The 14,351-nt window shown below is 33.5% G+C and overlaps 1 protein-coding gene across 1 annotated transcript in view; it reads left to right on the forward strand.

Moving 5' to 3' along the window:
- Nucleotides 1-14,351, forward strand: part of LOC129798257 (uncharacterized) — a 94,685-nt gene that overhangs the window by 52,428 nt on the left and 27,906 nt on the right. Inside the window, exons 3-6 of the mRNA XM_055841290.1 lie at nucleotides 2,848-3,335; nucleotides 10,087-10,194; nucleotides 13,240-13,348; nucleotides 13,972-14,262. Of these exons, the coding sequence (XP_055697265.1) occupies nucleotides 2,848-3,335; nucleotides 10,087-10,194; nucleotides 13,240-13,348; nucleotides 13,972-14,262 (996 nt within the window). The remainder of the gene's footprint in view (nucleotides 1-2,847; nucleotides 3,336-10,086; nucleotides 10,195-13,239; nucleotides 13,349-13,971; nucleotides 14,263-14,351) is intronic.

Genomic DNA, 14,351 nt, shown 5'->3' on the forward strand with positions numbered 1-14,351 from the left:
CGGGATTTTGGCTTTCGGGATTTTGGCTACCACCGGTTAAGCCTTATAGCTAAGCCTTAGGTCTGAAGCCCATAAAAGCGCATTGGCCCATTTCGTCTTCAATAGGTATGAATTCTGAGATGCAGATAAATTCGAACGCTTAAGGAGTATTCTTGACATTTCTCACCTTCTAAATTCGAACGATTTTTTCAAAAACTAACGAGATTTGTGTGATATTAAATTGTACTTTCAATCAATTCCCCGTACTTTCTCGCAAGTCTTAGTGGTAACATACTTCCTTTTCATTTTATACGATCATAATGTATGTAAACATTCAGGAAGAAACACATAAATATGATTTTCAATTACCGTTGAATACGAACTTTCTAACATAACCTCACAATTGACATTTTGAATCCAAACGGCGTTCGAATTTGAGGGATTCAGATTTGAGAGACTCTACTCTACTGTATTAAAGCCATGAATTTCCCATGGGAAAAATTCACCATCTCAGAATTCATACCCACACTGAGAGAAATCCGAAAAAGTTAAAATAACATTCCGGAAATGTTAATTTTACCCTGCAGTATTGATCCGAAATCGGGGTAAATATTATGCATTTTAGGTGTATTAGGGGTTAAAGTTACCCTTTTTCATGTTAATTTTACCCTGAAAAAGGCGTAAAATTAACATTAAAAAATGTTGATATATTTTTACACCTAAAAAGTGTTAAAGTTATGAGGAAAAAAAGTTAATCGCACCCCCGTTTTTTTCTCAGTGCAGGCCATTTTTCTTGTCTCAAAAGTTTTTGGAAAATGGCTTGACGAGCTCATATCTTGATTAGATTGAATAAAATGCGAAAAGCATAGTTGTATAGCAGACTATCCGTGTATTGTCTTCTCGCATACTTTTTGGGTACATACCATTTTACTATCACGATTAAACTGATTGATAATTAAAAAAAAAATAACCATTCCGAAATAGGAAACTGCTTAAGAAAAGTAGGTTTTAAAATACTTTAACAGTAGTAACAAGCAAACGATCAAATGAAAAAGTAAATCTGAGAAAGGTAAAACTGGTAAATCATCTACGGGTATATTACTGATTCACTACTGATCAAGTCAGGTTGAAAATTTCCAGATCTTTCAAAAACATTTAAATTTAAGCAAATCGGTTGAAAAATAGGCCCTCCGAAGTGGTTAAACTGTGATGTTCGAAAATTCGATATCGAAATGGCGTTCAAACATAAGTGTCCAAGGACAAAATATTCACTTTGACTACCTCTAAAGCATATCCGAAAATGCAAAACAAAATAGGTATAATAAAAAAGAATCACATTTAATTCCTCAGATAGGAATTAAGTGATCACACCCAATGAATGGTAAAATTCACGGCCCTGGCAAGTTGCTTGAAATTTGAAGCCATTTTCTCATACTTCGATTGAAATTTATATGGAAATTTTTTTACACTCGCGACCGTTACACTAAATAACAAAAAAGTGAGAAGTTTTTCCGTATTATAAGATACCTTTCCGTATGGAGGGATAAGTCTACTAAATTTTTGTTTAAATAATTTTTTTCCTCGGAGCACTGTGAGCTGAGTCCGAGATCAATTTAGGAATTGGTTACAAATAGATCTATATAAAAAATTAACTTGCCACGTGCTTGGTAAAATTCATCTGAAATATCAAATAATCATGTGAGTGTTTTGTGAAAATATCACTATCCAGGCGTTTGGTATTTTTGGGAATCACAACTTCAATAAACAACATTTAACAAAATTTTATAAATTCATAAATATTCTTATAATGAAACATAATCAAAAATTTGCAAAATTTGGCTCCGGCACACCTTTTAGATCAGGAAAATTCATTAAGTCTAAATTCACATTCCTTTTTGTTTTTAAGTTTCACATATATCTATCTTACTTTTCACACTCTTCTTCTTATTTTGAACTTCACTTATGCAAGTCTTTTGAGAATGAAACAGAAGTGAATTTTGAATTCGTGATCATAATTCACTTCTGAATTTTGATCACGTGACTTTCTTCCTAGATGTATATGTCTATCCAAGCGCCTGGCAAGTTGGCATTTTTATATGGAGCTATTTGAAGCCAATTCCTAAATTGATCTCGGACTCAGCTCACAGTGCTCCAAGGAAAAAAAAATTATTTAAACAAAAATTTAGTATATTTATCCCTCCATACGGAAAGGTATCTTATAATACGGAAAAACTTCTCACTTTTTAAATATTTAGCATAACGATCACGAGTGCAGAAAAATTCCTTTTGTATGTGAAAGTACGAAATTGGCTTCAACTTTGAAGGCCACTCGCTGGGACTAGTGTCTATCCTACTGTTTTGCACTCTTCTTCTTCTTAATTTGAATATCACACCATAATAAATATAGTTCATTGCAATTTTGGGAGCGTAAGAGTGGGATAGACTTACACAAATCTTTTGAGGAAGAAAGAAGAGTGAATTTTGATTTCACGAAATTATACCGAGCCAAAAGGTATCTTAATTTTCGGATACTTTTTCAAAGAAACTTTATTTTCGGAGCACGGTGGTCAAGATCACTCTAAGACAGCGATGGATACATAAGAAGAAGAGAATGGAAATAATACATAACCCAAAGGAAAGCTCAATAACATTGCTAATTTATGTGAAAGTTACCCTAAAATCGTAGATTTGAGAATTAGCGGTTGAGCCTTGAGAATTGTGGTGAGAACCTGATGGTCCTTGTTACGAATTCTTGAATGTTTGAATGAACTTTTTGAGCTTTCTGGCAATTTCTCATTCAATAACATGAAATGCGAAAGTTTGCAGATGAATATTGTAAAATATATTTACTTTCTGTGTTTTCTGCAGGTCTTGCGGCGATTCATGAATTTCCGAAAGGTACAAATGTTGGTGCTGTCACAGACGTGATATCCCATACTGTTTCAGTTGGACATAATGTAACGAATCGCTTCATAAAAAATGTGTCAATCAGCTATAGTTATACACCGAAGAATAAGACAAATGCCCGAATAGACTTCTCACTGGGTTTGACCAATGGTTCAATTTCCGGTGCAAGGGTGCAGCCAACAGTGGCGAGTGATAGAGTGACAAGTGGGAAGAAGAGTAAGGTGGACAATGATAGTAGAAACAAACAAGAAATTAGTTTAGAAAATATGGACAAGCAGGCGAATCAATTGGGAAATAGTGATGACAGTCACAGTTCCGGAACGATTAATGGGAATAGTGAATTGGAAGAAATGTCGTTCGAAACACAAAACTACACCACAGTGACAACACAAATCGGATCAACATCCACAATGTTGACCTGCACTGTTCACAACATTGGGGAAGGAGTGGTAAGTCTCAAAATCTATGAAGCTTTTCAAACTTCCTCCGGGCTATTTTATACTCATGAACCTTTGTGAATGAGGGAGGGCCTGTGACAACCCCCCTACCTCCACCCAGAAAGACGAACTTTTGTGACGATTGAAAGCTACACTATTGGTACTGGTATGTAGGGACAGTGTTTGGGTGTTAGTCTGGAGAAAGCGAATGGATTAAATATAAAGTCTCGCAGCAACTTTTCTCAGCCATTTCCACCCAAGCCAAACTTGAAAATCCCTCGTCTTTTGTGCACATTTTACACTATTGCACTGTGAATGCCTTTCTCTATGGCTCACCGACCAGAGAAGTTAGTCTTTGACTCTACTATTTATCTTATTTTCCAATTCTGCACTTCAACTCCAACCCCTCATTTTAATCGAAACATTTGGTTGAATAACGTGTGAAGTGAATAGAAATTTAATTCATTATAGTCTAGCTCAAACAATTTCATGCTTTCATTTCATCACATTCACGTGACCAGTCAGACAAACTCAACCGAAAGGTCTGCAAAAATCATTAAAGGTATTTCCACTCCTGTATTACTCCATCGTACCTTTTCATTACATTTTCCAATAGAATTGCTAAATCAATTTTCATCATGAAAGTAATTTTCAATTACTTTAAACCGAAAAAATATCTTTAGAAATCGTGAGATTTTATCGCAATTCTGCAATTCTTTATTTGGCACCAAATCTCTTATAAAATTTGCAATAAAACACATTAAGAATGTAAAGAATTTCAGAGCTATTAATATAAGGAAAATTTATATTTCAGTTTAATTTTAGAGACCTTCCGTTTTTGAAATTGAAAATGAGGGAATGTAGGCATGGTATGGAGTAAACCTTCAAACGATGCGAGTTTTCTCTTTGTTTGGAAGGAGCTGACTTCATTTCTCATCTCGTCTCATGAGCTTAATAATTATGTATCTTATGGCTAAGAAATTAAGAACTAGCTCTTTGCAAACAAAGAGAAAGTTTGCTTTGTTTGAAGGTTCACTCTGTGCAAACCATGCCAACATTTCCCTATAAAATTGAAAAATTGACCATTTTCTGGTAATTAAATTAATATCTTCTTTATAAAAGATACTTTATAAAGTTAATTTAAAATTTAAACTATATAAAAATTAAGCCAGGGTTGTGCCTTTACATAGAAAAAAATATTTTTTACATTTTACATGTAAAAATTACGTAAAATAGAAAAAGGAAAATTCATCATTTTTGAATCTTTTAAACAATTTTTGTAAGCAATATCAATATTGATATTGCTTTCGAGGAATATAAAACATTCTTGGGAACGCCATGAACAAAATGTAGCAGAACTTCAACTTTAAACTTCAAAGTTTAAAATAATTTTACTTGTATGTAATACACTCATGGCTTCAACACGAAAATGTTAAAATTGCAAATAAAGAGCGCACAGTTTCAGCACAAAATGGTTAAAATTGAATATAAAATCCTCACAGCTTTCGAACGAAACGTTTAGCAATTTAGATCGTTATTATTCGGATTTTGTGCAGATTTTATTAATGTTTATTATTATTACATTATTATTTAATTATTATTACAGGCGGAAAATGGTTACACTTTTTTTGAATTAGATCACAGATTGCACTTTTAAGAACACAGAAAGACACAGAAATTCTGTGTCGATCAGTCGAATGGTGAACTTAAAAGTGCAATCTGTAATCCAAGTCCAAAAAAAGTGTAACCATTTCCCGCCTGTACGTGATTTTCCCAACAAAATTCGATACCTGATGAAGAGGACATTCATCCTCGAAACGTCGTAAAGAATAAAATTGCGAAAGTCAAGAAAGGTCTAGTGTTTCCGTCAATTCTTGCTACATCCCATCGGACCGAAATTCTTCAAAGAAAACAATATTTTTAAAAGCGAGCTATTACAGTTACTTTCCCGATCCATGACCGATTGTGACCGATGCAGTCGCAGTCAGAATTTCAAGACCTTGGAAAAAGTCCGAATTTAACCAAATTCTTTGAAAATTAGGCCCTCCAGGGTTGGTTGAACTTTGACCTTGAATAATTCAAGATGGCGATTTTTCCGCTGATAGATGTCAAAGGACGAAATGTTCGGTTGGACTACCTCCGAAACATATCTAAAAGTGAACGAAATCTTCAGGGTAGATTTTTTGCAAAGTTAAAAAATAATGTTTTTGGAGCGGATAGAAGGGGTGGGGGGTAATTTGGGTAAGTTAATTTGAGAGAGAATGTTGACTTGTGGGGGGGTCACCGAAGACCGGAAGTCAATATATCTTACCGTTTAGCAGCCAGGATGGAGGAGCAATTGAAGAACACGAAACACTTTGGTGTCTTAAGATTAAGATTTTAAAAGTTTTTTAGCAGTAATATTTGGAATCTGATAAATTCTAACTGAAATAGCACTGACTTAAGACGTATCTTGAGAATCAAGGAGATAAACTCCCTCCGGGTGCGTCAGGGGTGGTTATCCTTTTAGGACAAGAAAACACGGATATCTTTGCCAAAGCTTTCGGCGCTACAACGCGCCTTCATCAGTGGCGAAAATCATGAAATGTCTCTGAAATATGTATCTCTCAATTGCTCCACTCCTAATGAGGATGCACCAAACTGATAATCAGTTGGCCTCAATCCGATGTCCAGAGAAGTGTTACACCAGCAAAATCCCAAGTTTCCCCGGTGCATCCTCATTAGGAGTAGAGCAATTGGGAGAGACAAATTTCAGAGACATTTCACGATTTTCACCACTGATGAAGGTACGTTGTAGCGTCGAAAGCTTTGGAAAAGATATCCGTGTTTTCTTGTTCTGAAAGCATAACCACCCCTAACGCACCCGGAGGGAGTTTGTCTCCTTGATTCTCAAGATAAATTCTAACGTTCTTGAGTTTTTTAATATGTATAAAGATGTATGAATTAGATTTCATAATTTTATTTAAAAGAATGTAATATGCATGAAAATATACAAGAATTTAAGGTTATGTGAGGTTAGGGGAGAGCCTGCATTGTTGAATATGCGGGTACTTCGACACGCAGTGAATAAAATCTATACTAATGAGTACACTATTTCAAGATAATTTTATCAGTTTTAAAAATAATACCTAAAAGTCAAAAAACATAAGTGTCTGAAACATACCGGCTCTGCCCTATATTCAAAATATTTAATATGCTCTCTATTCAAACGGTTTTAGCTATTTTATGGACAAGTCTGTACATTGTAAAAGTATTGTCTGAGATTCTTTACATTTTTTTAATAATTAAATTAATTAAAATAAAAAGAATACTGCAGCTGGATGTACTTAAATTAAAACATTAAATAATTGAGATTATGTCCGGTATTTTGAAGCAACATGAGAATCCCTAGCGTTTGTGTGTTAAATATTAAAAATTTCATTTTATATTTCTTAGATAAATGAGTGTTCCGTAGACTGAAAGCATATCTGATTAAATATAATTAAGAGTTGTCCTATGGTTTATTTGAGGAAGCTTTAATATTCTTTAGCCCGTTTGTATTATAAAGATGTCTGTGACAAATTATAAGACTGAGTTGCAACTTATTGTGTCATAGCAAGATTTCTGACAAATCCTCACGACAAAGGAAAATCCGGAGTGGAAGAATAATGGGAAAATGTCTTTAATTGAAGTGCATGAGTAGATTTTCACTCACTCATATTTCTTCGGGAAAATTGTGAGGAAGAGGAACAAGAAAGTTAAAATGAAACCACATTTAAAACTTAATCCAAAAGAGTCATAAAAATGGAAAATTAGCATTTTGGATGAAATGCAGAAAACATCAAAGATGCTGAAAATTCTAGTTAGTGGGATTAAGTGGGTGAAAAGAAAAAAGGAAACTGATGAAACAAAGCGTTATTCTAGCATAATTTTTCATCATTTCTGACATCTAATTCCAAGTGAGCCATCTACCATGTCCTCGCCAAATTCTGGGCGAATTTAATAATTCTACCATGAGCTTTCTTATATCTTTCGCTTAGACTTTTTCCTTGTCGCTCTACGTCTTTGGTTCCTCGTGGGAGGGGTTGAGGCAAGTTTCTATGGCGATTTTCAAGAAAATGTGAATATTAATGGGATAATTTTTCTCTTCTCGCGCAATCCACCCCATAATCGAGACTGAGAGCCTGAAGATGGATCACATAAGTGGTGGGCAGAAGAAGTCCAAGCCTGTGCTAAATGAAGGGGGTTGAATGCAAGGGGCAAACAACTGGCGAGAATATATCATGAACCTGCGAATGCAACGTGAATATCAATATTTATTTTTAGAGATTTACAAAACACTCGAACTCGTGACCAAGATGCTATACCTTAAAAACAAGTTTATATATAATATTTTTTATTATTATTAACAATTTTTTTATTACAGTAGACTCTTGCTAATTCGGCTCTTTTAAGATCGGGATACTTTTTAATTCGCGCAGCAGTCATATTTAAAAAAAAATTGTTGACATTTTTCAAGCTTGATCTTAGTTATCGAATGAAGGAAATATGCTTAAATTTGCATTGGTTTGCCTTACTTATACTTTAAATTTAATGAGTATGCAAAGGTACAAAAAAAATCGTTGCATTTCAAAAACTTTATAGTCCGAATTTCTCTCTAATTCGTGTGACATTTTGGTCCCAAATGTCCGAATTTGAGAGAGTCTACTGTAGTCCATTTTATAAAAAAAAATCACCGTAAAAATGTTCATCGGTTCATAATCGATTTCAATCGATTTATAAACCACCTCAAAGATTGAACAAAAATAAGAACAATAAAATTTATTTTAATATAAAATTATTCATTGGTTCATAACCAAGTTCAGTTCAGACTCGTAAGGGGTTCAAAGGCCTTTTCCAACCTGCCTAAACTTACCCCAAATCCATCGAAAATGCTTAAGAAATACACTATCTAATCTTCAATTCTTTGACTTTAAAAACCCGTTACTATGAATGATTTAGTGGCATTGTCCCTTGCAGATGTGCAGTATCCCACAAAAGTATCCAAAATTGTAAAACAACATACTTATGTGCAAGACAATCTTACGAGTTAAGCCGAAAGACTGCGTAGCGTAATTATAATCAAAATAATGATCAGCCTATGTTCTGTTCAGTTTCCCATTAAGCCGATCCTCGACTTAAGCCGTAAGTTTGTCTAGGTCTAGGGCTTTAAACATTTTTGAGAATCCTGAAAGAATATATCGACCGCTCAGAATAAGAAACGAATAACTCGCAGTGGCAAATTTTACAAAAGAGCTATTTGAAGTTGAAATGTTACATACAGAGTATAGCATTTTTGAGATTTAAAATCTCCATAACTTTGAAAATAATTAACTTTCAAGTATAATATTGACAGGGAAGGTAGACGGTATAAAAAAGTCTCCAAAAAGCGAATAAAACGGTTTTTGTAAAAAATCGAGTTGTTCGACTTATATTCTGACAAGTCGATATTTTTAGAGGGAAAAAATAAGGGGTTTTAGAAAGATCTGTACTGTAAATATTAATTTAATTTAATTTATATTTATTCAATTAAAAGTACAGGTATACAATTTAAGTAAGTGTTCCAATTTTGATTTAATTGCTACTTCTTTAATTCAGAGTATATTATAAGTATTAAACAGAGATTTAGAATAGAAGAATATATAAAGTAGATTTAGGTGACTTTTACTTAAATCTGTACTTACTTACTGTAAATATTAATATATTACCTAATGTTAGAATACTTTATTTCCCAAAAAATAACTTTAAATGGAGTAGAAAAGCATCCCAGACTTTGTGAAGTGCTCGATCTCGTAACATAGATGCTATAGGGGAATTGGGGCACCACGAAACACGAGGTACCACCAAACAGTAATTTTTATTTCTAAACTACTTGGACTATCTCGACCATTCCTTCAGTGGACAAGCATCTCTACACTATATAGTGCCTATAAATTCCTATCGGTCTTATCCTCTAATATCCAATATCCGATTAAAAAATCGCAGTGTTTGGTGGTACCCCGTGTTTGGTGGTGCCCCAGTTTCCCCTATCTCTAAAGTACTTTCGCATCATTTACCGTTTCCCAGTTTTCAACCAAATGGAACCAATTCATGAATCACTCAAAAGGTCCCACAAAATTATTTTAAGAGTACTGTGAATGGGGTTGACTTCGGCCCCCTCATGTTCGTAATCTTTTCTTTAATTCTAGTATTAAAGAATGGTCATCACCGATCAAACATGTTAGATTGCATCGGAAAAGACACTCTGTAACTGGTTTATTACCGGTTTCAAATCGATTTGAAATATTCCCCAAAATATCTTATGAGTAATATAATAGATTTTTGGATAAACATTAGTTATGGGTTCTGAACCGGTGATGACTCAGTAGTTGGAAACGGTTCGGTTTTATCGGAAATTTTAATACCTTTCGATAGAGGCACAGTAACAGTAACAGTACAAAACTGGTCATTGTTTTCTATTTCAAAATTTGGAGATTTTCAGAAAAATTTAGCCAGGAATAATATCAATTATCTCATGCAACTCATCCTTTATATTTAATCCGAGACACTTTCCGACCTTCTAAATAGAGAAAATAGATTTGTACCTAAAAAAACCAGCTAAAATTTTCTCTGGTTTTGCTCATAAATTTATTCTGAGGACACATTATTTTAATAAGTTGTTCGCCCCTTGGTTGCACGTAGAAAGGGTTATCCGGAAATGAGGCTAAAGCAGATAATGACATAAGAAATGATTTTAATTTTAAAGGTGTCCTGGATCAGGAGAAGTAAGGACGACTATCACTTACTCACTGTGGGACTGACAACCTACAGCAGTGACGAACGCTTCAACGCCATCCACAGAGAAGACTCCGATGTAAGTTTCATTGAGAGGATTTATTTCATTCCAACCTATCACCCACCACCCCCTGGCCAGACGCTGAAAGAATTCCAGAAATGTTCATTCCCGTATAATGTACATTCCATATCAAAGTTTCGGCATTCATTAATGGTATTTTTTATTTGCTAATATCCTTTGTTAAATTATTATTAAGGGAATATACATACCGCTGAAATGGTATTTTCACCATAGAGCTTTTCGATTTCGTTTTTCCATTTGCTTTTTCATGGAATCGGAGGATAAATTGCAATTAAATTTCAAACATATTTTATTGGTAAAATGGGTAATTGCTTCAAAAGGAATTTTATTTGGACATTTGGACAAGACTGCCAAAATCTCGTTTACAAATATTCCTTTTTTCCAAACAATTCAAATACCATTCACAAAAACATTATCGATTATATTTGTTTGATACAATAGAATCAATTTTAATCAAAAAGTATATAAATAAATAAACACAATTGATGTTTTCAAATAATGCTTTACAAAAATATAAATAAATACCTAATGACCATGAGAAAATCACAACAGGAAACAAAATCCTGAAATTGCAAGGTATTACATTGAAAATATTATAATTGCAGAGTTTCGTAAAAAAAATACATTCGCGTACTAAATATTTAGGGTAGAGTCAGCCCTTTTGGCCATGTATGCACTTTTAGCCACCTAAAGTAAAATCACATTGTAAGGCATTTATGAGTTTATTCGGAACAGGAAAATGGGTCTTATTTCGTGACCCCTAATCTAACGCATCAGAAAACTATATTTGATTTTGTATCGACTTGATTAATTTTAAGTTATTGAAAGGAATTCTCGACAAGGTAAACAATCACTAAAAGAACATGGGATTCTTAAGAAACTTGTTAATGTTAAGAGAAATTGTTTTGCATAATTTCATGTTTTTTATGAAAATATTTGATGTTATTCAATGAAAGTCCATTTCTTAATTAACTAAATTTAATTCTGATATCATCCTTAATAAGATTTTCTAACAAATTAAATGAAAATCGGATGTGGCTAAAAGAGCTCACTTTTTTCGGTTGTGTAAGTACTTTTGGCCATTCATTTTCCCATACATTTTACACGTGGCGCACCTCGCGGATTTCAGTAAAAAAATCGTGACTTTTGACTTATTTTTACATCAAATAGAAAATGTACAAAAAATCGTTTAAAATACTCTAATAATCACATAAAATTGGTGTTAAATAAGAATAGGACATGTGCTGTGTATTTGTGAAAGTTTTCGAAAACTATTTCTTCTGTTATTTTATTAAAATTCTATTGGAAACAAGTGGCCAAAAGTGCTTACACACAATGGCCAAAAGTGCTTACAAAGTGGCCAAAAGTACTGACACATGTATAGTTGCATAAAATGAATTTTTCACTAAAATAACCAAAAAATTTTGGGAATTCTCTTAGATTATTAGGAAGAAACGGCTTTAAGGTATCTTTGTACAAAATTTCATTTTCGGGGCAATCATCTTCCAGATGGACCCCTAATAAAAAAAATCATTTTATTTAAATAAAGATTATAAAAATTACAAGCACATGAAAACTTAAAGTGGCCAAAAGTACTTACTCCACCCTAGTCCAGTGTTTTAGTAAATTTGTACCAATGACTCGTGGTTTCAGTTTCTAAATATGGCACAGTCAGTAAACATTAAATTTTGTAAGAAAAATTTTCATTAGAATTTTTTATTGTTTTCTTTTTAAATTTTTTTCTTAATAATTGTTTATTTCTAAAGAAATATGGAAAATTGAGAAATAGGGTAAGTGTGCCAAAGTTGCATGTAAGTGCCAAAGTCTCAAGTTTTAAATGAAATATTCTTAATACAAATTGTTTTTTTATTCTTTCTTTTGTAAGAGTGTTTCTTTGAACCTTGTAAAGAGTTTACCATCTTTATTTACTCTAAAATCATTCTTAATACATTTTAAAATGAATAAAAATATAGACATAGCCTTGGTGCCCTATGTCGACCACCTTTATTCTCATAGTTCCTTGCCTTTCGGAAATTCTTCCAATATCTTTTTCATGTCATCTTGTTTGTTGAAGCTACATTTTTTGTTATTCTTTTGCATTGTATAATCTCTAGAGTACGTAAAATCTAAAAGTTCATGGAAATTCGAGGAAAAAAAAGGTGGCCGAAATTGCAAGCTGGCCGGAATTTGGCACACATACCCTAAATTGATAATAAAATTGACTTTAAGATTTTTAAAGGACTGTCGTAGTGGAATTTAAACTTCCAATTTCACTTATTATTACACTTAGAAAAAAGAACGAGTCAAACTTACACGAATCGATGTTAAATTAACTCTTTTTCCTTGTGATTTTCAATTAAATATATTTTGGAGTTAATTTTTTAACTTCTATTTAGATGTAATATTCAGAGGAGCTGTTTCAATTTTTTCCCAGAGTAACCCTTACTCTTTTTGTCTTAAAATTTACTTGAAAATAGAGTTATAATAACTCTTTTCAAGGCTTAAAATAACTCGTTTCAAGAGTAAAAATAACATGTTTCAAGAGTTGAAGAAATTCCTTTTAAGACTTTATTTTAACGAAATTGTCAATATGCGTTCCCTGTCGAACAAGTGTTCCTTCGGCCCTGCCATAATTTTTTCTTATTCTGAAGTTTAAATTAAGAACATTAGTAGATTAATGGCCATAAATGATGAATTTAGTATTATTTTTAGTGAATATTTTAAGGAGTTTGGTGAAGTATCTCAGAGAATTTACTTGAATGTCTTGAATGTATTTAGAGAAATTTCTTAGTACAAAGTTCTGGCCAAAATTTTATTTCATCAGTATTAACGCTTTAACCAAATGTATGCTCTGGTCACAAGGCATGGTTTCATCTTTATTAAGAGATTAATTACGAGTGTCGATTAAGATAAAATTGCCCACAAAATATCTAGGAAAATTGTCCGTTCATGTTAGATATCCACAAAACTGTCAATTCATAGAATAATGGAGGATACTATTGCATATTATATTTCCCACGTGCCTAATTGAATTTTCCCCAGGAGTGGACTCTGCAAATAAAATTTGTCCAATTGAGGGATTCTGGAGTGTATGAGTGTCAGGTCTCTTCGCATCCCCCATCGTCGATTATGATTCAATTAGACGTTGTGGGTGAGTATTTTATTGTATAAATCTGTGAATCATGTAATTAGTCCTTGGAGTTACGATCACTTCCCACAGAATTGTCTTTGGCACTTTATGTATGTGGCATATGTCAATTTCATGTGGGAAGATATAATGATGAAAGTGAGGAGAAACAAGGCAGATTATTCCGATGAGCTTTTGCTAAAATGGTAGCATAAGCACATGGACCAGGGCCCCGTGATGAGCTTCTTCTGTCCCTGTCATAAAATGATCCGATAACTTCCATTGTGTCTGTACTGAGGGCTTTTATGTTCATACACTGGCAACTGAATAAAGTTATTACGTTTTACGATGAGCTATTAAATTAAAAGAGAAGTAAGAATGACAGTCTTTTTTCTCACACCCATTACTGCTGCATATTTTCGCAATTTTCCACCTCAATGTTATGGGAGGGAGCATGAAAAAAAAGTCTCAATAGTGCTGGTAAATAAATACTTAATGATGGTAATATGTTGTCTTACTCCTCACTTTCATCGTCCTTTTTTTCTGCTACATTGTCCCAAGACCATGATTCTCAGCAGCACTTCAAATGTGAACAGCTAATTTTTAATGATACCACCCTGTCTGGGGTGAAAAAAATCATTTTCCAGAGGCAAGAGCAGAGATTACTGGCCCAGCTGAGAAGTACTTGAAGCCGGGTTCAACTTTAAGGCTTGCCTGCCGTGTTCAACAGAGTACTGAGCCACCTCTGTATATCTTTTGGTATCACAACAATCGTATGATTAACTACGATTCAGATCGAGGTGTCAATGTGACCACAGAGGCGGATAATCGGTATTCAGAGCTGTTGATTGAACAGGCATCCTATTCCCATGCCGGTAACTATTCCTGTGTACCCAATAGTGCCGTTCTCGCCAGCACAGTCGTCCACATATTCAATGGTAAGTGGGATTCTGGGGGATTATATTTCCAAGATTAATTAGATTTTCAATTGTTCGTGTATACACATATAACACAATTCAAATTATTC

The sequence above is a fragment of the Phlebotomus papatasi genome, chromosome 1, assembly GCF_024763615.1.
Source record: "Phlebotomus papatasi isolate M1 chromosome 1, Ppap_2.1, whole genome shotgun sequence".
In the NCBI taxonomy this organism is placed as follows: Eukaryota; Metazoa; Arthropoda; class Insecta; order Diptera; family Psychodidae; genus Phlebotomus; species Phlebotomus papatasi.